Raw genomic sequence first — 26,063 nt, 5'->3', positions numbered from 1 at the left:
GGTGCCGAGGGCAAGGGAGGGGACCCGCGGTGGCGGTGGGCCGGGAGGAAAAGAAAAGCAGGCGAGCAGAGCCTCTGCCTTCGGAGGGTCTCCTTTTGCACGCCGCGGCCGCCTAGTCTCGGGCTGACCCAAGGTTAAGGGGAAATCAGGGGGCGGGACAGAGCCACCGGAGGCAGCTCCGCGCCCCTCCCCAATAGCCCCTTCAGTTGAGCTGGGAGCCTTCAGCCCCAAGCCCCTCCTCTGAGACTCCCCGGCGGTCCAGGCACTACGAGGGAGTGAGTCGTCTGAGCCTCCGCTCACACGCTGAGCGTCTAGGGCTCGGTGGGGAGAGGAGGCTGGGGGTCCGTTTGTATTAAGTACCCAAAGGTGGCGAGCTCGGAAATGACAGCCCACAGCACCCGCCGCGTGGAAACCCCAGGGCAGAAGGGGCGTCTCGTCTCAGGACCGCTGGCCTCGGACTCCGCAGGTCACAGCTCAGCTGCTGGGCCCGCAGTGCGGCTCCCCCCAACCGCCTCCTTTCTAAGCTCCACCGTGGGGCGGCAGGTGCCGCTACTCGCCCCCCCCCCGCCCCCTACCCGCCCCAGCAGCACTCCCGGGCCGGGATGGGGGAGGTGGGGGGAGGTGTGGTGGAGCAGCGAGACTCCAGTGGCGGCCGCTCCCCTCCGAGCACCCAGAGATCTCGGTGAGGAGGAAGAGGGGGTACAGGGGGCGGGGAGCAGGGAGAGGAGGACCGCAGGGCTCAGTCGCCGAGTTGTGCGCGGCGGGGGAGGAAGGGCGGGGGCTCCCTTCCAGCCTCCGGGGTCTGGGGACTCAGGGATGTAAGGCGAGAGCAGGGGGGTGTGTGACAATTCAGCAGAGGTCGGGACGTACCACGGAGCCCAGTGGCGAGGGGGGGGGCAGAGGACGTGGTCACCGAGAGGAGCCCCCGCCCCCCTTCGCAAAGGCCTACAACTGAGGTTGCAGGGAGAGCCGGAACTAGGCTCGCGGGAGAGGGAAGCGGCGCGTTAAATCCGCCCCCTCCCCGCACCCCACTTCCGAGGGGGTGGGCGATAGAGGAGAGGTTGGAGCCGAGGCGAGGGGGCCCCTCCCTTGCACCTCCCCCCACCGGACTTGGTCGCGCCCGAAGTGTAACACTTTCTCTTTGTCGGAGGAGCTCCGCTGTTTCCTGTGCTGTAGCTCCCGTTGCGGCGGCGCCGGTGGCAGCCCTGGCGGAGGCAGGAGCGATGGCAGCGACCGATATAGCTCGCCAGGTGGTGAGTGCGGGGCTTGGGTGCCAGCGCCTGGGCCGGGGGCCTCGGAAGGGCCGAGGGGACCTGGCCGCCGCCACCTCCACCGCGAGGAAGGCAGTGGGCAGCATCCAGGAGCCAAGGCGCGGCGGGACTTCTGCTCCCGGGGTCAGCGACTCAGTCCCCTAGCCTCCCGTCCCCGAGAACCGTGGTGGCGTGCGGGTGGGGGACCTGGTCCGGGTTGCGGGCCGGCGACTGAACTTGCATTGCCCAAGAGCTGCAGTCGGCGCCGCCGCCTCCCTCGCTGCAGCTGCGGCCCCGCCGCTGGGGCGTTGCCGAATGAATGGCCGCACTGGCCGCCGAGCCCTCCGGGTCCCCGGCACCCTGGCCTCGCTCCCTCCGGCTGCCGGGCCGCGCCCCTGCGCCCCGCAGCCCGCCGGGACCCGGGCCTCCTCAGCCAGAGGGGCTCGGGGCTGGGGTGAGCCTGGGGCAGGAGGCGGCGAGTGGTGAGGGGGGCGGGGAGGTGACTGGCTGGGGTAGGGTTTCTCCATATGCATTACATATGTGACTGCGTCTGTGTGTGTATCACTGTGTGCGTATGAGTGCACGCGCGCGCGCTCGCTCGTGCCTCCCCGGGCGGGCGGCGGTGCCCGGCTTGTCTGTGACCCTAGATGAGTCCGCCAGTTTCTTGGAGTGTGCTCGCCTCCCTGGTGCTTGTGTCTGTGTCCGGACGCTTCTCTCGGCGTCTGCTTGTGCTGTGTGCCTCTGGGTCCCATTTGTGCGTTTGTGTGGGGTGCAGTCCGCTGGCCTGTAGGTGGCTGGCTGCGTACTTTGGCGTGTTTCTGAGCACCTGACCAGGGTTTTGCGGGCCTCTGGGCGGGGGGATCTGTCTCCGGTGCGTGTTCAGTGTAACTGGGCTTGTGTGCCAAAACCTGTGGAGCTGGCTTCTTGTTATGGGGACTAAGGAAAATCAGCGGGACGCTTGCAAAACCGGTGCCGTCTCTCTCTTTTTGTTGGCAGCCGACTCTGGAAAAAAAAAAATCTTCATTTAACGAACTGAAGTTTTCCAGCCTGGGATGTGCAGAGAAATTATACTGAAGTGACCCGAGGCTCCATGTTTGTTTTTTTAGACCAGAAGTTTCGTTGCCAAGGGAGGGGATGATTCCATTTGAGGGAACAACCTAGCCTTTCTATTCATCCATGGGTATCTGGGATTTTAAGAAGCCCACAATTACTAGCACCCTGAGGTGAGGAAGGAGAGTGAAGTAGAGGTAGGTCAGATCCCATGACACTAAATACTACTTGATGCAAATCTCTGAAACACACACACACACACACACACACACACACACACGGTTTTTAAACCTTGTGGCTTACTTATTTAAGGAAATACTCCATGCAATGCAATTTCAGTGCAAAAAATATACATAGCCTCTAGGTATTTGGTGTAATTGAAACTGATTTGTTTTCAAAATCTGAATCCAGAGTCTGGTAGCATTTCCTCTACAGGAAATGGATACATTTATTCCATCCTCTTGTTCTTGTTTGGAAGGGCAAGGTGATTACTTTGGAACCTCCCCCACCCCCTGAAAGACCCCAGCATGCAGCTCCTTATGCAGTCATGATGTGGAAGAACCAGCAGAAGATGGGAGACAGTGCTCTGTGACAATGGAATTTGAGAGAATTCTCTTCTCTCCAAGATTGGCACTGTAATATGTATTGCTTTAGTGTTTTGAGGGTTCCCAGAGTGCCTTTCTGCTCCTCCATTACCTGCATTTTAGAGATGGCATGCCTTAAGTAGAGAAATTAGTCTCCTGGATTACACTTGCTCCATCCTTAGTGACCAAGAAGGACACTAGTGATTTTTCTTGTCAGCTAATTAATTTGCATCGACCTGCCCATACTCTCTCACCAGTCCCCCTAACCTGAATTAAGATTGAAGGGCCGATGTAGCAAAGGGGAACATTCCAGAAGGTTGTGTTTCACCTCCGGCAACCCAGAGATCCCCTTTGTTCTGCAAATGGAGGTGGGGGTGATTTAGGGCCACTTGGCTTGCTTTGCTTGTTTCCAGTTTGCTCTGGCTGGCCTTGCCCTACTGTATGATGAAGAACATAATTATATGCCAGATTCTGAAGCTGAAAGAGCAGCCCGAGCACTTGAGACCTTGTTATCGTGATAAATGGGTTTCTGGGAAAACTGACGTCACTCTCCATGCCCCCCTCCCCCAGCCAGTGAAGCTCTTGTTTATGTGTCATTTGTCTCTCTGCCTGCCTTTGTGTCTGCAAGAAGTTGTAATTCACCAGGGGAAGATGGAATTAACTCCGGAGGCCTTTGGACGTCTGGCTGCTGATTGTTTCTTCCTGGGAATGAGTATCCAGGGTTTGGGTAAAGAAGACTGGAGACTAAACCTAAGTGTGCCTGGCTTAGGAGTTCTTTTTTAATGAGCTCTGGGACATGGTGCCCTGCAAGTAGTGCTCTGGTGTGTGTGTGAGGGATGGGCTGTCCTTTCCAGAGTCAGTTGAGGGTCACTCTGGCTTGTAAGGTAACATCATTAGTGACAAAAACAGACCTTAGAGTTGCTGGATAGGATCCTTATTTGGGCATGCATGCAACTTGGAAGTTCAGCTTTTGTGTACATAATACAATCCCATCCCATCTGAATGAACACCACAAAGATTCTGTATGACAAAACTGTTTCTTAATCATGTCCACAAGTGTTTATTTGATTGACTGCTAAGTGTCCAGCACTATGGCTAGCTCTGGTCAACTATACCAGAAAAAAGTAGTAGACATAGTTCCTGGCTTTTACGCTTATTGCAGTCTAGTTGGAGAGACAAATTGTGGACACGGTGAAATAATTAGAGAACTATAGAAGATTCTTGGGATGTTTCCATCCCCAACCCCTGCCTGTGAGGTGGCTTGGGCTGCTATTAATATATACTCTGAGAGGTTCCATGACTTGTCCAAGGTAACCTGGCAAGGCACGGTGCAGCCAGGTAATGGTCTTTCTCCCTAAAGAAAGAGCTTGCAGGGCCTAACACTGCCCTAGCTGTGGTGGGCCTGGGGCAACTGTCCCAGGGCAACCGCCTACAGGTGGCTGTACTCTGGTCTTGCTATCAAATGACACTTAACCTTGATTCCCATCGAAGTGCCCTGCCTCAGCCATCTCCACCACCTCGCACTAAAAGTCATATTATACCCCAAGCAGAGAGAGGAAAACCCCAATATTCACCCATACCTCTACTGCGAATACAGCACTGGAGAAAATTTGCATGGCCCCAAATATTAAAAATTCTTGAATCTAGGTCGAGGGTATATGAATGATCATTGTACTATTTTCCAACTTTTCTGTGTGTTTGAGACTTTTCAAAATTAAAAGTTGGAGGGAAATTACAGTGTCCGCCCTCCTCCCCACAAATGCACATGGCCCCTGCCCTCAGGGAGTTTACAGTCTAGTAGTGGAGGCAGACACAAATAACTATAATTATCTTTGTGATGTGCTGCAGAGGAGAGCTACTGCCCGCTAGGATAATTCATTACAAGGGGACCTGATCCAGCAGTGGGCGGGGGTGGTGGGTGACAGGAAAGGCTTGCTGAGGGCTTTAACTAGGAAAAGGGTAGGTGTGAAGATGGGTGAGATCTCACTTCTGCTCCCAGGCTGGGAACATTTCATTTGTTAATTCACGCACTTTTATTTTCATTCATTCCTTCAACATGTGTTTATTGGGCACCGACTCTGCCAGGCCCTGTGCCAGGTGTTGGGGATATAGTGGTGGCCACGGCACACACGACAGCCCTCTCAGAGCTTCCACATGAGAGGCCGGTATAATCCCCGTTTCCTCTTCATATCCTAAAACCTGGAAATGTGAGTGTTCACAGCATTCTTATTACAAAACTGCATTACAGCCAAGCGATTTGTCTGTATAGTATAATGAGATTTTGATCTGCAGTCATGTGCACAGCATTTACTTTGTAGAGTCTCTGCTGTAAATTTTCTATTAATTGCTGGCTTTGTTACCCAGCACGGCCCCTCCCTTTTTGTGCTGTAAGGGAGCGAACCCGTTGCATTAGCCTGAGCAAAACTAATTAGAAAGATAAGTCCCCTGGATAAAGGTATTCCAGAACTAAATAGGACTGATTTCTGGACTTGCCTGGGTTTCTGGATTATCGGAGCCTTGGTTTCATATTAGCATGAACAACTGAGGAGCGCTTTCAGTTGCGTTTACGTTAAAACCACATTCCAGAAAGAAAGAGACAGAGAAAAGAAAAGAAAGAAAAAGAATACCGTAGATAAGTGTAACATGTCTCTTTCAACGATCTCAAAACGCTTCCATCTGTATGATTTCATTTTCCCCAGCAGCTTCCTGGATGAGTATTACTGTTCTTTTCATCTTATGGGTTCAGGGAGACCAAATGACTTAGTCCAAAGTGTAATTGCTGGTCAGTGGATGAAGCAATGAAACACCTTCCAGATGACACAGATTCGTTTTTATAAAAAAAACTCTGGCCTTTTCATCATGTTTCCAAGAAATAAAAATCCTGCCATGTCCCCTCTTCCCCCTCTTTTCACTGCCACCCCCCACCCCCACCTCAGTATACTCATGGAGGTCGAGAAGAGTATACTTGGGTGCTTTGAAGACTCTCTGATGTTAAAAAAGATTCTCAGCTTAAACCCCAGATAGCACAGTCATGGCTATGTGTGGGCTTTCTTCCTTCCTTCCTTCCTTCCCTTCCTCCCCTCCCCTCCCCTCCCTCCCTTCCTTCCTTCCCCTCCCCTCCCCTCCCTCCCCTCCCCCTCCCTCCCTTCCTTCCTTCTTTCCTTCCTTCCTTCCTTCCCTCCCTCCCCTCCCCTCCCTCCCCTCCCCCTCCCTCCCTCCCTTCCTTCCTTTCCTTCCTTCCTTCCTTCCCTCCCTCCCCTCCTCTCCCTCCCCTCCCCTCCCTCCCTCCTTTCCTTCCTTCCTTCCTTCCTTCCCTCCCCTCCCCTCCCTCCCCTCCCCTCCCTCCCTCCTTTCCTTTCTTCCTTCCTTCCTTCCTTTCTTTCTTTCCCATACTGCTTTAAATAAAAATCTTGGAGCCACCAGCCACGTAATGATGGATTATTTTAAGTAACAACTGGAGGAGGCGCGCAGAATAAATTTGAAACACAGACCCTTCCTCCTCGGTTTGGCAGGAGGAGGCTTCTGCTGCCTGCACAGAGGAAGGACCACATGCTCGGGAGGGGAGATAACGTTCCCGCTTCTGCAGTGTCTTCTCATTAGAGGCAGCCATCTGCTGAATTATGCAGCACGCCCTCCGCTGGCCCTGCAGTGGGGTCATCCCTTCCACTCACTTAAAGGTGACTGGCCAAAAGATTCGCGGGCCTTCTCGGGGACAGGACCCAGGGCTCAGGTTTCTCCCGCCAGGGCCCTCTCTGGGTCGCGGGAGCAGAGCTCTGCCTTCACGGCCCTGATGAGGTGTGAGGTCGTGTTCAGTTTCCTTTCGCAGCAGAGGCCCCCAGCTCTGAGCACTGGCGCTGAGGCAGGAACTGGGTTTTTTCAGATCCCCTTTAAATGAGACCAGATGGAGGCAGAGGCAAATTCAGGCTCCCCAGAGGACAGCTGGGCATTCATCCAGAGGCCTGTGAGTAAACCTTTTTTTTTTTTCCTCTTTTTAACAGATTGGAGATAACAATGGCCAGAACACCTAGGAAACTCTAAATGGCCTGATTTGAAGGGGATCTGTCAGGCTTTTGTGGGAAAGTTGACCCACCCTGGGCAAGGGTCACCCCTGGCTGAGGTGGAGATATTTTACCTAGAATCTGGCTGGTTGGGTTCGGTAGCCCTGCGGCTCTTGAGCAGAGGCCAGGCTGAGGCTCAGGCTTGAGTCAGCAGTGAGGGAAATGGGAGCTAGAGGTGGGAGAGAAGATGCAGAAGAGGGGCACCAGCGTCTCCTGGCCTCCACCGCCTCAGTTGCCTTCTGTGGGCCAGAGGCGCCTTGGCGAGCCCACGGGCTTCTGGATCATTTTCCATGACCCATCTCCTCCCGACTGGCATTAGCCACAAGCCCAATGTCCCAGAATTCTAGCAGCAGAAAGAAATCTATGTGCCACTTGAGTCAGCTTTTCCATTTGAGAGTGGCGGTCTGCTTGACAGGGCCCTGGGTCCCAGCACCACTCTCTGCCACTAAATCACTCTGTGACTCGGGACAAGTCACTTCCCACCTCTGAGTCTCTGTTTCCCTTTTTGTCAAATGCACGTGTTGGATTAAGTGATCTTTAAGGGTGTTTCCAGCTCTGACATTGTATGCTTCTTGTGTTTCCTCCAGCCTAATTTCTTTCAGGTCCTTGCCTGCTTCTGCTTCTGCTTCTGCTTCCGATCGAGGTGGCGGAGTTTAACTCCACCCCTTCCCTGCTTTGACTCCTTGAGCTGGGTGGGGAGACAGCTGTAGAGAAAGCAAGTCTGTGCTTTTAGCTCAGCAGGGTCTCTGGAACTGGAGTAGAAACAAACAACCCTTCACATATTGTCTGTCCGTCCGTGTAGGTGTATATAGCTATTGACTTCCTATAAAGGTACATGACAGCTGAATTTTTGTCTATTGAATCCCCTTTTACATGCACTAGGAGAGCTGGCTATTTAATAGAATCCTGCTGTGAATCCTTTTATAGAATGAAAAGCCACTCTGGAATTGATCTGGTGTATTAAAATCCAGAGTTCCATCTATTGGATTTGCCAAAACTGGGCCTTCTCCCTGTATGGTGAGGATGGTTTCCTTTGTGCTTCGTCAGGATCCCCTAAGCTGCTCCCCCACTGAAAGGCACTGGGGCCCCTAAGGGGTGCTGCTAGCTTTGGCAGGTTTTATTTCTCCTCGGAAAGGCCCCCAGATTTCTCTCTCCCAGTTCAGGGCATCGCTACTACTGTCAGTTTCCTCTCAGCTCAGCTTAATCGGAGCCAGGGAAATCCTGACGTTTGATGTGTTAGGCATATTGGAGTTGTTGTTGTTTTAACCTCTGGGAACTTAGCAGTGCTTTTGTGGTTCTTATAGCTGATAATACGGGATAATAAGTGGCACTCACTCCCTTGGTAACACTGGAGGTAGCAGATAGGGCTATCATCCACCTGATTGTTTCAGCAAGACTTTTTGCTATATGTTTCAGGGTATGTGATTTGAGTTTGACTCCTGGTTTGCATGAATCTTTATAAGAATAAGGCATACTGTATAATAATGTTATATTGTATATAAATATGTTATAATAAGAAGAATAATAAGGTTTTATGGTATTATTGGTAAAATAAATGTTTTATATACAATAAAACTGCCGGAAAGCTGAATACTTCACCAAATTTTCTGGTTATCTGTACATAAAGCAACTTTTTGGCTGTAACTAAAGATTTTGCTAAAATATCTGAGGCCACTTTCCTGCCTAGGAAAGTATCATCATAGAATCTTAAAAAAATAATATTTTAATTCTGATTATAAAAGTAAAATATGCCTACTGTAGAAAATTTGGAAAACAGAAAAGCAGCAGCTCCTACAGCCCCTCCAAGCCAAAAGCAACCATTCTCACCATTTTGGTATATATTCTTCCAAGCTTTTAAAAATGCATACATACTTTTTTTCCTCATGATTGGGATGATCCTGTATACACAGGGTATTGTTTTTGTTTTTGTTTTTTATCTAACAGTATTTGGTAATCATTTTCCTATGCCATTAGGTATTCTTAGAATATATTTTTATCAGCCGTTTAATATTCCATCATGCATCATTGAACTATTCATTGAGTTTGAGCGTCCTGAAGATTTGCAGGGTCTCTCAGAGATTGATATTCAGAGCTGGGGAGGGAGATAGAGGAAGGGAAGGTGTGAGAGATCAGGCCCACCAGTAAGTGACACATGGGGCTGCCGGAGAGAATCCTATTTCAGTGTTTCTGTCCTTTCCTAGCATCTTTGTGCCAAGGCCAGAGGAGAAAGTTGGGGACAAGCCCGGTCTTTGGCCATGGGTTCCAAACTTTTTGTTTTGGTCTTGTCCTTCAGAATGACAGCTACTAACTTGACCACCCCAGTTTTTTTTTCCACCCCAGTTTTAAACGGAGGCCAGAAATTCTCCATCGACACAGATGCGCCCTCAGTTTCCGGAGGCTTCTTACATGGCTTGCGTCCTATGCCATAAAGGTTGGAAGGTGGGGAGGGGGGCGGGGGTTACCCACTTGGGTGCTTATGGGACCCTTTATTTTCAGAATCACAGCAAGGGGAGAACGATGCACAGCTGGAACTGCCCTCACTCGTTCTTCATAACACGAACCTCCGACTATTCAATTAAAACGCGCAATTGGTGTGTCCTCGGGGGAGGAGGCGGAAGAGAAAGAGAGCGTTGTTTCTGCCTGTGATATGAAATGTGGTATAACGTATTTCAAGACCGCAGGTGACTGCAGATGAGGAGAAAACAGGAAATGTAATTGGGGAGGGGAGTGGGGCCTCTCCCAGTTCTCAGGAGCACGCTTTCATTTTTGCCTTCCTTTTAGCTCCTCTCAGACTCTGCAGCCTAATTACCCCTGCTGCAAAGCTGAGCCAGAACTCTCTTTTCGTGTATTAAAAATGTTTTTTAAATTACACAGGTAATGTGTGAATACATTCATGCTGTAAAAGAATCAAACAATGCAGAAGCACACTGACTACCCCCCTGAGTAAGCCCCTAGTTCCAGTCCCCTCCCCTGAGGTACCCTGAGTTCTAGGTGTGGTGGGTGGCTTTTTAGTCCCCTTTCTCTCACATACATTTAAGTGCACATACACACGGAGGGTCTTTTTGCATATATGGCCTCATACTGTGCTTATTGTTCTACAGCTTCTTTTTTTCTATATTATAATGTGTCTTGGAGATATTCCGATCAGTACCTATAGACCTACTGCATTCTTTTTTTTTTATTATTGGAGTATAGTTGATTTACAATGTTGCGTTAGTTTCAGGTGTACAGCAAAGTGAATCAGTTATACATACACATATATCCACTCTCTTTTAGATTCTTTTCCTATATAGGCCATTACAGAGTATTGAGTAGAGTTCCCTGTGCTATACAGTAGGGCCTTACTAGTTAACTGTTTTATATATAGTAGTGTGTATATGTCCATCCCAGTCTCCCAATATATCCCTCCCCGCCCTTACCCCCTGGTAACCATGAGTTTGTTTTCTACATCTGTGACTCTGTTTCTAGACCTACTGCATTATTCTTAATGGCTGTGGAATATTCCAGCATATGCACATACCATAATTTAGTTAACTGTTTGGTTTTTCTGTCACAACCTATGAAACACCCGAACGAACTTTTTGGCCAACCCGATATTTTTCCCATTGTCGGACATTTAGTTTTTTTTTTTCTAGGTTTTCAGTATTATAAATAATTCTGTAATGAGTTTCCTTGTACTGTACATGGACCTTTGTACAGGCATGTGAGTCTCTCTAGAGTAGATCCTGAGGGGAGGTTGCAGGTCACGGGAGATGGGCCATTTAACATTTTGGTGGCTGTGGCCTTTCTAGCCTCTCAGTTCAAAGCGTAAAACGTGGCACCACCTGCTACTCAAGATGGTAACTTAAGATTTTAGTGTCAGACGTCCTGGGCCAAGTTGCCAGTTCCATCTCCTTTTGTGCACTTTGTAATCCAGGGAACATTCAATTAACTGCAATCAAAGCAGTCAGGTCCTCAATTAATCAGGCCACGTTAAGGAGAAAGAGGAAAGAGCTAAGCTATCAGAGGTTTAGAGAGGGAAGAGGGAAGAAACTTCCAGGGGCTGTCCTGGGGTCAGTGTCCATTCAGCCCAATGTCCTGTCCTTTTCACCGTTACGTATTTACCTCTGAACAATGAGGACTGATATTCATAACGGTGACCTTGACATCTAAGATTCATCAAAGCAGGAGTGAATGGTGCTCGCTAGGCAGGATTTCCTAAAGCAGGAACTGCATATACAAATTCATTTTCGAAGCTTTCTCAACTACAAGGATTGAGACATACAGTTTGCTGCTTAAATCTTGATTGGCAAGAAAGACACATTACCCAGATTCCATGTTTCATAGTCCCCAAACCTTCCAGTTAACTTGGGTGTATTGGACACCAGGTAAAAAGATACAGAAGAAAAAAGGATTCTAAAAGTTACCAGTGGACTTTACCAAATCCAGACCAATGGTCGTTTCTCTGTAATCCTTCCTGACTTCAATCTTGGCCTCTGGTGATAGAAAACTATTGGGTCATCTCTTACTTTTCTGATCATCCTCCCGCCCCTTGGAAGAATTCTCTTCATCTTCCCATTCCTTACTTGTGGGCATTGCTTATATTCAGTCCTTAGTTCTTTTCTCCCTGTACTGTCTCTTGAAGAACACATCCAGTTTCATACCTCTCACTGCTAAAGTTATATCTCAGTCCTGAATTCTCCCTGAGCCTACAATCTCATATTGCTAAGTACTTAGTGGGTAGATGTGTCACCATAAAATCAAAACTATCTTGTTTTCTTTAATATAGAAAATGCTTTTACAAATCCAGAAGAGAAAGACAAGCACCCATTTTAAGAAAATGGACAAAGACGTGAATAGGCAACTCACATATACATAGACACAATACACATATATAGTTGAACAATAAAAAAAGTTCACTCTCACTAATAAAATGCAAATGAAGTTACGTGATGCCATTTTGCAATGATTCAATTCACAATGGTTAAAAAGCCTCAAACTCAGTGCTGGTCTAAGTATGTGTAAACAGACAGTCTTGCATACTGGCCTTAGAAATAGACATTTGTAATATTCTCTGTTGAATGATTTCTCAGTGTGTACCAAAGTCTTTCCAATGTGTGTGGCCTTGGACCCAGCAGGCTTTAATTCTAGGAATTTAGCTTAAGGAAATAATCAGAGACTATGCAAACCTGTAAGAACAAGAATTATTACTTATAATGTTGAAAACTTGGAAACGCGCTAAATGTCTAGTAGTGGAAGACATTTCACTAGTTGAGAAAATGTGGTAAATTCCTACAATGGAATGCTATGTGGCCAAAAAAGTAATGTTTTAGAAGTATACTTAATTACTCAAGAGAACATCCGTACTATGTTAAGTGTCAGGTTATAAAGCCAGGTGATGAAAAGGAATATACAGGATTATCCCTATTTTGTAAAAAAAAAAAAAAAAAGAAAGAAAAAAGAAAAAAAGTATTATATATAGACTGTAGGGAAATACATGTAAATACTAATAGTGATTATCTCTGGAGAGTGATATTATGGGTGATTTTTATTTTCTTCTTTATAATTTTCCATATGTTTTAAAATTTCTACAGCGAACATGGATTACTCTTATAAAAAACCTGATAAATGTAATTTTAAAATAATGGCTATTTAAAACTAGAATCTTCGACTTTTCCACTAAAGCACCCTTTCCTGGCTTCCCTCTTTCTGCCCTTGGTGCCATCAATGCAATCTCCCAGGCGTAGGACCTTGCAGCCTTATAGCTTTGATTGCTCCCGCACTCTCTCTGCTCCATCATTCACCGAGTCTCATCCTTTCTTTAGGACGGCTCTCAAATTTGTTCCTCCCTCCTGAGTCCCAAGTCAGATCAGTTCACTTCAAGCAGCATTTATCGTCACAGTGCCTGGCTGTCACTCTGCCAGTTCAGCGTTATTGGAGTCCTCTCCTAATATGTCTTCCTGCCCCTGCTCCCTCTCTCCTCCCATCGATCAAGCGCCCTGCAGCTGGAATGATCTTTTGAAAAGACTACTTGTGTCATGGCCCTCCCTGCTCAAAACACTCAAAATGCCCCTTTCAAACCCCATTGCCTAGGGAATAAAGGCCATACTCTTTCTTCTGCTATTTAGGGCTCTCACAGCACTGGGCTAGGTGGGAGATAACTGTGGGCACGTGGGAGGTGCTTGGGTGAGGCTTGACAATGAAATAAATCTTTAAGAATAAGATGTGGAGTTCTCCCCACTGCCCTTCACTGTCTTCAGTTTGAAAATTCCCTTTCCTCATCTTTTGGCACTTGGACCAGACGCCCTGGAGCACTTGAAGTTTCATGGTGCTGAATTTGGACACAGGAAGAGGCAGCCGGGGGTGATAATATATGGCTCAGGAAACCTCAGCTCTGAGTCCCTCCCAATTTCCGATGCCTGCTAAGTAGGAGGCTCCATCAAGAAAGCATACTGGCTCTTAGGTTTCTGTCTCCCCTGCAGTCTTGAGGACCAAGAATGAACAGTGGGAAACTTACATCTTTTTTTAAAAAAATTAATTAATTAATTAATTTTTGGCTGTGTTGGGTCTTTGTTGCTGCGCGCGGGCTTTCTCTAGTTGTGGCGAGCGGGGGCTACTCTTCGCTGCGGTGCGCGGGCTTCTCATTGCAGTGGCTTCTCTTGTTCGGAGCATGGGCTCTAGGCACACAGGCTCAGTAGTTGTGGCTCACTGGCTCTAGAGTGCAGGCTCAGGAGTTGTGGCTCACGGGCCTAGTTGCTCTGTGGCATGTGGGATCTTCCCAGACCAGGGCTCGAACCCATGTCCCCTGCATTGGCAGGCAGATTCTTAACCACCGCGCCACCAGGGAAGCCCCTTAGATCTTTTTTTGATTGCTTTGATAAAAAGGTGGAGAAAAGGGTGAGGAAAAGCAAAAGGGGGTGAATATAGCCCTGAGTGATGCAGGCCACTCATGAAACCCAGCTGTCTTCAGGAACCCCTCTGGGGCCCAGAATATACAAACCAGGACTGAATGATGGCATATGGTTGTTTGTTGAGAATACTCCACTGGAGGGTGTGGGGTGAGATGTGTGAGGCTAACAATCTTGCCAGATGACAGTCACGGGCATGAGGGATCTTTAGTTGCAGCATGCGTGCGGGATCTAGTTCCCTGAGCAGGGATCGAACCCGGGTCCCCTGCACTGGGAGCGAGGAGTCTTACCCACTGGACCACCAGGGACGTCCCGAGAAGAGAAATTGTCATATTTACTGAGTACTTACATGTATTCCAGGCATTGTACTAAGCTCGTTACATGTGTTGGCATATTTGAGTCTCCCAGTCATCTGTAAGGTAATATTATCTCATTTGACAGACGTGAAAGGAAACTGAGTCTCTGTGAGGAGAATTAACCCAAGACTGGGAACCTTCTCACCCCCTGACCCCCTGCCCTCCCACCCCTTACAAGCCCCCTCTGTAGTTTGCTCTGTCTGGAACTATGTGACGTTCATCATGGAGCCTCAAGGGTGACTGTACCCAAGAATCCATGATTTCTAAGCGAATGGGTCATTTTGCTTTGGATCAGAGACTAGCTAAGGGGAGATGGGCCCCAGTGGGTGTTAATTCCTAGCACAGAGAGCATTTGGATGGGGAAGTGAGACCCAGGTTGCTTTTAAGCACATTTTCATTTTCTCCCCTCCCTCCCCTTCCAAATTAGGGTGAAGGTTGCCGAACTGTCCCCCTGGCTGGACATGTGGGGTTTGACAGCTTGCCCGACCAGCTGGTGAATAAGTCAGTCAGCCAGGGCTTCTGCTTCAACATCCTGTGCGTGGGTGAGTATTTCCATAGCAGGAAATTCTATTACAGAATATGGATCCTTAATGGCTGGGTGTGGCTCTGCAGGTCATTAGGTTCAATAGTGTGTCATTCTGATCTATTTGCAGGAGTATTTCTGCCCCTCTTCTTTTATCCCTCTGCTTGTTTTGGTGAGCTGCTGGCTGTAGTTACATTTTTCCCTGCCCAGACCAGAATGCGGGGCCATACCTTGGGGGGAGCTGAGCTGTGTGACACCCAGTGGAAACTCTGTAAGGGAGCTGTCTGGCTCAACTACTCTTATCAGGTTTGTTCTGACTGCAGAAAATAGGAGCCAGGGCAGAATTAGGAGGGAGGTAATGGCTGTGAAAAGATGCCTGCTTACCAGCTGTGGGCAGTGGGTTGGGTCTGTCTGTTTCCTCTGCAGCCCTGCTGTGCTTGGTACAGTTTGAGCTCTGTGCAGGGACCACACAGCTGTGTGCCAAGTTCTTTTTATTCCCTTTAAGTGTATCTGTGCCTGGACCTTTAGTCTCAAGTGTGGGAACCATGTCTTAGTCACCTCTACTGTGCTAATTACAGCACAAAGAGAGTTCAATAATGTATGTGAAATGAATGCATGAATTATCCCCGCAGGAACCACTCACTACATTTCTCAAACCCTTTCCCGTGTTAACAATTTGAGTCCTTACTAGGACTCTGGGAAGTGAACAGACCAAGTGGCATTCATATCCTCATGGAACAGACGGAGACCAAGAAACTCGGGGGGATAAGGGACTTAGCTGAGGCAACACAGAATAAGTGGCAGAGCCATGACAAGGACCCAGGTCTGCCTGACCCTTTGTCCCTCCCACTGCTTCGGTAACCGCTGCCAGAGACATCTCTTGAGAATGCAGAAGCACTTTGGAAACTGTCAAGCACCAACCAAACAAATCTCAGGAACAGCAAGCAGTTCCTTGACGTTCTTTGAGAATCTGTCCTTAGACCCTAAATAATCCCAAATTTGCAAACATGATCACAGTGTATAATTTTCACTATACAGTGCGGTAAGGCATACCTGCATGTTTTTAGTGACGTACCTCCAAACCTTAATGATTCTATAAATACCATAATAATGGCAGTTTTCATGCTGGTCGGAACACTCAAAACACTTTTGCTAATTGCCTTTTCCTATTTTTGTATAGAGCATACGGGGAATTCATTCATACTGAGGGTGTGAACCACTACTGAATTGGGTATTCTACTCTCTAATGTAGTCTAAAGTTCTGTTTTGTAACTAAGGTCATTCATTTTCTTGGACTCTTTGTTTTTTCTTCTCCCTCCCTGGCACTCCTCAGATCATTTTCTGTCGGAGAATTAGCTACACGCTCAAGGACAAGTAGAGAAAACAAAGCCACTTCTAAGTATGGTTGACAGGCAGTCAGCTAGGCTCACTCACTAGTGAAATGACTCACTCTCATGCACCAGCTTTGGAACCTATGAGATGAAAATATGTGCTTCACAGATTTACATATCATGGGCCTGAGAGTCCAGATCTAGGCTGTTAATTCTTCAAATGCCAAAAGTCTACCCATGGTTACGATGAGGTGCTATTAGGAGAGGGATACAAAATAAACAGCAGTCATGGTGATCGACATCAAGATCAAATGCCATCACATCCAATATTAGCACTGCCAGATCTCTCCCATCTTTGGCTGATGGCCAGCTTATTTCACATAACATTTGATTACTGAAAAACTTCCACACAAACATATTGGAGTCCCTTGGCATTCCTCCCAGAGCTCCGGGTGACCTGCACTGAAGTTGAGGGGATGAGAAGTGAAGTGACAGGCCCACCTTCATCAGCCTCTCACACCAAGTGCAATTGGGTGGGCTAGTAAAGCTTTAGGAGGGAGGCCGCATAGGTCAGAATGGCTCTCTGAGGGCGGCAGCGTAGGGTAATTGGACATGTGGACCACAGGCTCCCCTAGGGCCCGGAGGAAGAGGCAGCCAAGCTCAAGGCAAAGTGAGCAGGAGAAATATTTATTTATTTATTTATTATTTTTATTTTTGGCTGCGTTGGGTCTTCGCTGCTGCGCGCGGGCTTTCTCTAGTTGCAGTGAGTGGGAGCTACTCTTCATCACGGTGCGCAGGCTTCTCATTGCGATGGCTTCTCTTGTTGTGCGGAGCACGGGCTCTAGGCGTGCAGGCTTCAGTAGTTGGCGGCTCGCAGGCTCAGTAGCTGTGGCCCACAGGCTCTGTAGCTGTGGCGCACGGGCTTAGTTGCTCCGCGGCATGTGGAATCTTCCCGGACCAGGGGTGGAACCCGTGTTCCCTGCACTGGCAGGTGGATTCTTAACCACTGCACCACCAGGGAAGTCCCAAGTGGGAGAAACAGTAACCCCTACCCACCCAGGCATCGTACATATGCAACTGCTTCACTGTGCACCTGCGGGCATGGAATCACTCAACTGCCCAGGACAGGCCCTCCAAGAGGGGAAGGGTAGAAAGGAGACCCTCACACCCAAGGAGTCACCTCCTCTCTCTCTGTCTCTACTTATGAAGTTTCAGGAAACGGCTGCCCTAATAGCTCCCCTCTTAGCCGTGCAGGTGCACCCCTTGGATGCACCCACCCAGACTGGGTTAACTGCATTCCCCATCCCTGATCCAAAAAAGCCTGCAACTCATGCATCCCCCTCTCTGGCTGGGCTCACAAGCCTGTCATTGCTCTGAGAACCCACAATTTGGGCCAAAGTCACAGACGGCTTACGGTGGCTCTAAGGCTGCAATCTCAGCCCAGCCGTGGGGCTGGGTAGCGTCACCGACGTGGCGAAGGATCCATAGCTTGGCTGCTGAAGGTGATCGTTTCTCTCGCAGGACCTTCAGTGACCATACTTTCATGCCTACTGCCTGTGCATAACGGTCAGCTTTACTCCCTTAATGATGATTATAAAATGGTTCTGTTTGGGCATAGAATATGTTTCCCCAAAGGATTTTCTTTTCTTTTCTGATAGGGCATTTTAAGTGTAAAATTATGGTAACACTGGCTTTGGTTATTAACAGAGATCTAGAATATTTTTATCACAGTATTGTTTATTGTGCTGGGCTGCTGATCAGAGGCCCCAGCCTAGTGGAGTGAGTACCCTCCGTGCATAAGTGTGCATGTGCATGCTGGGATTGAGAGGGGGAATTTTTATGAATCAAGAGCATAATTTATACATAAGGGCACTGATGATGACACCTACGATCATTATTTTTAGAGGGCCAGGCACATGGGTGTGAGCATATTATGGCTCCTCTCCAACAGACGCTGTGGTTGACAGTAATTACCGAGTGGGCTGAGGTCCCCCTCCCGTTCTAAAAAATCTACTAGCCCACTCCCAGTCTACTAGCTTAGCTTTGGAAATCACTAGGATCCCAGGATTCTAGATATAGCACAGGAGGCGTTGGAGGAACCACTAGAGTCAGCAGTGCAAACGTTCTGCTGGGAAAGAGCCCCAAAGAGACTCAGCCCTCCGAATGTGCCAGCAACAGAGAATGCCTGTGACGAGCACAAAGGGTCATAATGATAATATTTACTTTGAAACTGCTCAGGATTCCAGGCTCAACTGGGCTCTGTTGAACTTGGAAAAAAAAACATACAAGAGAAGCAGGATTGAGGCTCAGTGCAGGAGGAGGGGAAGGGCAGCTAGCATTCTCTCAGGGTCAGGGAGCGATGGTTTCATCTCTCCGTCTCTGGGAGAGGCAGCCGTCCACCTGTCTAAGACAGGCTGCCAGCGGTGGTGTGCTGGTCAGCGTCAAACAACCCACTCTCAGGAGAAAAGTTGCTGTGGTTTGTAGCGTTTACCAATTTTTGTGCTGTCGTTATTCCCACCATAGCTGGTTTTAAGCTGCCAACATGACATCACTGCACATGGGCTTGGGAAGAGCTGCAGGAAGCCGGGCGAGCCGGCTCCAGCACACCACTGTTTGCCAGGTCTCTGCAAGATCAGGAGGAAGTAGAGGGCAAGGTCACAGAGCCAGGCAGGACCTCGTCCCCATCCATAGGCTCCCTTGGCCAACAGGAGTTCCTGGAGAGTTCCCTTTTGGACACCTTCCGGTTGAACTCAAAGACGTTTCTCTTGGTTTATTCCAACATTCGGAGCCGGAAGAGACTAGCTCCTGATCATTGCTGCATCCCCGGCTCCTAAACCTGTGCCTGGCTCCTATTAAAGGTTCTAAATATTTGTTGAATGACTGAATGAAACAACATATCACACCTATGGGACACACTAGAACATGCATGGGCTCCAGTGTCAGACTGCCTGCAGTCAAATGCTGGCATTGCCACATACTACTTTCGTGACCCTGGGCCAGTTTCTTCCTCCACATTTTATAGATGAGGAATGTGACGTGCAGAGAGACGGAAGAGCAGGGGCACATTCACATAGCTAGGAAGTGGCTTGGTTAATCCATCTGTAAATTAAGGACAAATAGTAGTATTATCTAATACACAGCCTTATTTTAGGGAATAAATGAGGAAATATATGTAAGGTATTTACAGTGGTGCCCACATAGTAAGTGCTCCAGAAGCAATAGCTGTTATTATTACTACTCAAACCTGCTCATTTTATGGAAAAAAGACACTGGAGTCCAGAGAAGGGGAAGGGCTAGGCTTAGGTCACAGTCATTTAGTGATAACCTGCCTGGGACTCTGCATTTCATCACTTGCAAGGACTTAATTGCACAAGGTACCAGAGGATGCAAATGTTAACAGCAGCTGAGGAAAAGGGCTAAGCTTTTCTTTGTCACAGTGGTTTTGAACTCAGGGTAGAGAGGTCAACATCAGACTAGCCCAGGGAGTATAGTTTGAAAAAGCAGATTTCATATTCCATGTTTTAAGTTGAATTCTTTTTTAAAAACCTGGTGTTTCCAGGATCCTATCTACATTAAGTCAAGTGAGAGGAAATCCTCTGGGCTGGTGGAGATGATTTAAAAAGGGTTAAGAAACCCCGCTGTACACTCTGAGGAGGGAGGAGGAGAGAGAAATTGACCCCTCGGGACTCCTCAGGTTCCCTGCTGGAATCTAATTGCCAAGTCCCCACCTTCTTGCAGGGGTGTGGAATCTGCTGACCTGATCTGAGTTGAGCCGAGAGTGGCTCCCCTCCCCCCCTCAGTACTGGGCCCAGGACAACATCCCAGGCTCAGTCTGGGTCTGTGCCAGCCATCGAGAGAGAGCTCCCACCCCTCCCCTCCCCCAGGCTCTACATTGATGGAAAACTGGAACCGGAGCACTCGATAGCAATGGGACAAGCACACTTGATTTTCTGCCCTCTTCTCATGTTGCATTTATCACAGTTCCCTAGACACCCGCCGGGCCTTTTCTTCCAGGCACTCATCATTGAGCATCTAATTTCCACAGCCCTTTTGCACTGGCAGGCATCCGGGTGGTCATTTTCCCCGTTGCCCTGCCCCGCCCGGCCCACCCGGCCTCCCTTTCTACAGCTGCGCAAACAGGGCGGGCCCTTCCCTCTGTGGTACTGCTCCTGAGGCCTCTGCGTGAGCCTCTTGCTAGGCGCTCCCGGGGAGCACCAGAAATTGCCCATCCCCTGCTCTCTGAGAAGTCTTAGGATCAGGGAGTCAGGGGGCCAGCTCTGGGTGCTGGGGAGTCAGGGCCCGCCACGATCTAGGAGCTGCGGGGCGTTCAGCAGAGAGCTCACAGAACAGGACAGAGGGTCTGAAAGTGGGGATGTACACGGACAATTTATTAGGCACGTACAAAGACCGGCGGAAATGTAGCTTAAGTTTCACCGCCCAGAGGGAAGGCGAGTTAGGGAGAGGCAGCCGCCCTGTGTTCCCTCTCAGAGGTGCTGGCCCCTTTGCAGTGGAGCGGCACCCGCACCTTGGGCGGGGAGGGGGGCGATTTATTCCGTTGCTTAGCCAAGTCTGCCACCTCCCATGGCAAAGGCCCCCCCCACCTCACCAAATTTTTCTGGGGACCCAAATACTTCCTGTTCCTTTAGGGAGGGAAAAAAGGGCCTCTTCTGGGAGAGTCTTTGCTGCTAATAGGTATAGCAGACCCTGGCTGGAAGCACGATCTGTGTGAGGAACCATTTCCCTGCACCTTGGCAATCAACCACATTAGTCAGACCTGGCTATGAAATTGGGCTGGGGGGCCGAGTAGCCAGGCTGAGTTGAATGTTCTCCTTGTTTTCTCTCTCTCTCTCACTGATCTCTCCACATACAGAAAGCTCTCAGCATAGACAGATATTTTTAAAAGCACCTCCTGCCTTCATAGCTCATTATTGGGGATAAAAGAGGTTTGCAAGATGCAAAGCTAGACACACCCAGAGGTGGGAGGGGAGATGGACCATTTACGGTTATTGGTTGTGCAGCTCTAACCCTAGCCCTGGACTGCCGTGCAGATATGTGCTGTTGGTCACAAGAGGGGACTTGCCAGGCCAGGATTTGCCCAGGGCAAACCCACTCCCCCCATTCCCAACTGGGAAGATGTGTCAGTTCTCACATCTCAAGGGTTGGGAGCAGGGAAAGGGAGAAGAGGGGTGATGATAGCAGAACAGCAGGGTAGCCCGGGTCTTCAAAGCGCGGTCCTTGGTTCCTGGCCGTGACTTGACATCCTCTGCGTCTCTCAGGAATAACCTCCACAAACGTTCACCAGTTCCCGCAGACCTTCCCCCACTCCGTCGCCCTGGTGCGAAAGCCAGTGGTTTTGAAATTCCAGGGGTTTTATTTATTAGTATCCTGCAGGCTGTTAGTTAAACAAACAATTGACTGGCTTGTTTGAAATTTAAAGGGAAGAGTAATTTGTGGCCTGCTAAATTCCCTCTCCATTAGCTAAAAATGGTCTCCCCACTGGGATACATATCCGGGTGCTGTCTGGGTCTGGCAGGGAGAGGTGGGGACTGAGAGGAGAAGATATTTATTTGATGAGGGACTGCTGTCCCTTTCTTTTAAACTTGAAAATAGCCCTTAAATTTTTATTATGAAAGCTGTACACGTTCCTTGTAGAAAACTTGGAAAATAGAGAAAAGCATAAAGAAAGAAGTGAAAAGCGCACATAACCCCACCACCCAGACATGACCGTTGGTAAGAGTACGTTGTATGCACTTCCAGTCTTTTTCTAGGCGTAACTCTACCTCGCCATCACTGCCTTTAACATGGTTTCTTTTTCTGACTATAAAAACAATGCATACTCAATTTTCAAATAACACAAAAATATGAAGACTAAGAGAAAAATTACCCCAGTTCCACTGTCCCGAGATGACCACTGCTAATATGTTGGTGCAGTTCCTTATACTGTTTTTCACTTAACTGAGATCAAATAGTCCATGTAGTTCTATGTGCGCTTCACTTAGTGTCTTACCGTGTACATTTTCCCATGTCAGTGAATATGCATCCGAAACATGATGTGTAATGGCTGCGTGGTCATTGTGTGAATGCATCATAATTCATTCTTTTGTTTTTCAGGAGAGACAGGTTTGGGCAAGTCCACCCTCATGGACACCCTGTTCAACACCAAGTTCGAGGGGGAGCCAGCCACCCACACACAGCCGGGTGTCCAGCTCCGGTCCAATACATATGACCTTCAAGAAAGCAACGTGGGGCTAAAGCTCACCATTGTTAGCACAGTGGGCTTCGGGGACCAGATCAACAAGGAGGACAGGTAAGGGAGGCGGTGGGGTGGGGAGGCTAGTGGGAGGCCACGGGGAGGAGTTCACCACTGGGGTCCCGCTGGACCTCTCAGATGATGCAGGCAGGCAGCAGAGAGCTCACTAGCGCCGCCTCCGCCCAGGGTCTCTGTCTATTTCAGTGTTCTACTCCACACGCTTTGCCCAAGGCAGGATGTCTTTCTATTCCATTCGGCAGACATTTATTGAGCCAGGTACTGCTGTGCTCTGACAATCTAAAAAGGAATGACCTTGTCTCTGCCCTTGAGGCAAAGACTCACGGGGAAACCTGGTCTTAAACAAACAAGTTCCTTTGAGTGTGACCTGCTCTGTAAAGGACAGGGTACACAGAGGTAAAGGACAAGCTACAATGAGAACGTGAAGGAGAGAACAATCAGCTCCATGCAGGGAGGTCAGGGAGGCCTGCACAGAGGAGGTGCCCCTGAGCTGGCCTTTGAAGGGTGAACGATTTTGCTGGACAGACAAGGGAAGGTTGGGAACAGCATCCCGGGCAGGGACAGCTGCTTGTACAAAGGCAAAGGGATGTGGAAGACTGTGGCATGTTCTAGGGGACTGAGCTTGCTCTGTTTGGCTAGACCAGGGGTAGAGTTACTGTGAAGCTAGTGAAGCTTGTTTCAGGGCCCTCAGTTGCACACGTGCCTCCAGAGCCCTGGAACTAATTTCTAGTCATTGTGTTGTTTGATCTTTCTTGGAGGGCCCTTCAAATCATGTAAACCTAGGGCCCTGCGATACCTGCTGTGCTCCTGGGCCGGTGCTTGGCGTGAGCTGGGGGAAAAGTGAGGGGAGATGAGCCTGAAGAGGTAAGCAGGGACCAGATCATGGAGGGGTTGTAGAATGTGTAGATAAGGAGCCACTGAAAAGCTTTATGAAGTAGAATGATGTAGTCGAATTGGCCTTTGAAGAGGGGGCTTTGGGATAGTGTGGAGATGGGCTGGAGAGCAGGAAGACCAATTAGGAGACTGTTGGACCAATTTGATTGAGGCCAGCAGTGAAACAGGTGCTGAGACAGGGAAGAGGAGACAGATTTGATAACTACTGAGTAGGTAGACTCAACAGGACTTGGGGGTTGGGAAGGCAAAAGAAGAACCTAGAATGAGGCTTGGATTTCTGGCTTTGGAGAGTGGACAGATGGTGGCGGCATTCAGTAAGAGTTACCATAAGAGAACCAGGTTTAAGAAGAATCAGCTCTGTTTAGGACGTGTTGAGTTTGAGCTGCCTGCGGACCATCGAGAGAGGAGATGACCTTTATCGGTAGTCAGCTGCATATGCAGGGTTAGAGCTGGAAACAGACTTGGGTTATCAAGGTACAGGTGATATGTTCCAGCCACAGACACACGTAAGATCATCCAGGGACTGGAGCCGAGTGAGATGAACGCTGGGCTAAAGATAAAAACCTGAGGATGTTAAGTCAGCAGATGGAGGGAAAGACATCCTGGAAAGAGACCGATCTGGAATAAGCAGAGAGGTAGGAGGAGAGACTGTGGGTGGTTGAGAACGGTGTGCCAGTGAGGGCTGGAGTGAGAGGCTCAGATGAGGACGAGATGAGGGCTGGGTTGAGGGAGGGGGAGGGCGTCAGGCATCATCTGCGTTTAACTAAAAGTCACATGGTTATCACAGGTGCTCTTCGCAGAAAAGGTCATTCATCATTTTGAGCAAAGTGTCTGCTCATCCTTTGAGGATTCCCTTGCTTCTCAGATGAACTGTATCCTAAATTCTTCTATTTCTCCCTTAAAATAACAACAGCCATACTCATTTCCTTATAATGAATAAATATATTTAGCTCCTTAATAATTGAACTGAATTCTGTTTTCCATTTGAAATTCTAGACGAAGGACACCTCTGCTTTGTATAGGCCTGCTTATTGTGCTAATCTTGTTTGATGGAGAATAAATTAAACCCTGGGGAAAGGGGATATTTGGGTCACAATATGAGTGATTAATCTCAGCTGCAGATTGCTCGGCATCTCCTCCAATAAATTTTTCACAGTTCTCAGTAACATATAGTCGACATATCTAACATTGGAAAACGCCTGCATAATGATGGTTTGGGAGGGCCAAACTGATAGAGGCCCTTAGAGGCTAATCTACTTCTCTTATATTTTTAATATCCTTACAGTTTTTCCTGATTATAAATGTGATACATGCTTATATCAAATAATACAAACTCGCATAAGTAAAAATGAGAAGCCTCCGGGAAATGGGCTGGGGAACAGGAGTGGAGTAAGCTCCAGGGATTTGTAATAAAAAGCCATGTTTTCTCCATTCTGACAGGGCCATGAGAACATAGATAGGTCAGTGCAGCTGCACTGAAAGAGAGCATCAGAAGGCCCTGCTTTACCCAGGGTGCAGGGGCAAACTGAGAAGAGCAGTGACGAAGGCCATATCCTGGAGAAGGGCACCATTTGAAAGCTGCTGAAGCAAAAGGAACTCGAGAGCGAGACAGAGGACAGGCTGGAAAGGGATGTGCTTAGGAACTTAGGCTTTGGTCTCAGACAGACCTAGGTTCAAATCCCACCTTGCTACTTATTAGCTCAGGGATCTTGGACAAGCGTTTTGTACTGGTCTCAGCCTATCCATAACCAATGTTGCGGCTGGACCGGCCCTTGTGGTTCTTATTATGATTGCAAGACGCCCTCAGTAATAACCATCAGGAAACTTGAAGGGGAGAAAAGGGTTTATTACTCACAGGTTCTGGAAAGGACAAGTCACACCTGGGGCTACACAGCGAGGTAGAGGGTAGAGAAAGAGAGAGAGAGCACCTGGGCCTGGGGTTCTGCTTTCATAGGGATCGAGGGTAGGCGGCCTGTGGTTTTGCGGGCTTAATCTTTATTGGTGAATGTAAAACATAAGAGCGGGAATTTAACACGTGGGGAGAGAAAAAAACAGATGGCCTAAATGGTCAGTTATAGAAATCCACCAATATCTTTAAAACAGGAAGCTTGGGGTGGGGGGGAGATGGACGGGGCTGGTTCCTTATCTTTCTGTGGCTGGCAGTGTGTGTATTCGAGATAGCTGTCCTTGAAGTAGGTGCCTTTTTGAAGTGGATGCCTCCGAAATCAAAGCTTAAATCAGACACTCGCGTTACAAAAATGCAAGTTACAACTGTCAGGGCTTACACTACAACTAGGCACTTAAATTCTCTATGCCTCAGTTTTCTGTAAAGTAGGGATGATGATAATGCTGATATCTAACCAGAGGGTTATGGGTGAGGCATACTCCACGTGGATGGCACAGGAAACGCTTAAACAGTGCCTGGCACGGGGTAACTAACGAACAGAAGATATTGTTATGATCGTGACTTTTATTGGTAGAAGAATCAAGGGAGAGTTGTATTATGTAGCATATGGGAGGGAATGATAAATAGTGTCCAGGAAGATAAAAACTGAAAAATATCCATTGGGTTTGGCAACATGAAGGTCATTAATACACTTAGGAATAATAATTCCAGGGAAATCGTGGGTAGAAACTAGATTGCCATGAGTGAATGGGAGGTAAGGAAGTAAAGGCATCAGAATAGCAAAAGGAGGGACTTCCCTGATGGCGCAGTGGTTAAGAATCCACCTGCCAGTGCGGGGGACAGGGATTCGAGCCCTGGTCCGGGAAGATACCACATGGCATGGAGCCACTAAGCCTGTGTGCGACAACTACTGGGCCTGTGCTCTAGAGCCCGTGAGCCACAACTACTGAGCCCGT

General features: G+C 48.6%; 1 protein-coding gene across 11 annotated transcripts in view; it reads left to right on the top strand.

The window, feature by feature from the left end:
- Nucleotides 1–599: 599 nt before the first annotated feature.
- The window catches only part of SEPTIN6 (septin 6), a gene marked incomplete at its 5' end in the record, with an annotated part of 69,141 nt that continues 43,677 nt past the window's right edge, over nucleotides 600–26,063 (top strand). For 6 of the 11 annotated variants that reach the window (XR_014239574.1, XM_082377272.1, XM_082377274.1 and 3 more), the window contains 4 exons: nucleotides 603–682; nucleotides 1,151–1,253; nucleotides 14,613–14,727; nucleotides 22,151–22,346. Coding sequence is in view for 10 of the 11 variants with exons in the window: in XM_082377272.1 (XP_082233398.1) it covers nucleotides 603–682; nucleotides 1,151–1,253; nucleotides 14,613–14,727; nucleotides 22,151–22,346 (494 nt within the window). Of the gene's footprint in view, nucleotides 683–1,150; nucleotides 1,254–6,770; nucleotides 6,846–9,424; nucleotides 9,624–14,612; nucleotides 14,728–22,150; nucleotides 22,347–26,063 lie in introns of those variants that run through there. The other 5 variants (XM_082377278.1, XM_082377271.1, XM_082377277.1 and 2 more) reach the window with 3 other exon arrangements.

Source organism: Balaenoptera borealis (genome assembly GCF_965194805.1).
Source record: "Balaenoptera borealis genome assembly, chromosome: X".
Classification (NCBI taxonomy): domain Eukaryota; kingdom Metazoa; phylum Chordata; class Mammalia; order Artiodactyla; family Balaenopteridae; genus Balaenoptera; species Balaenoptera borealis.
The sequence above is the reverse complement of the archived record's forward strand: the minus strand, read 5'-3'. Positions and strand labels throughout refer to the sequence as shown.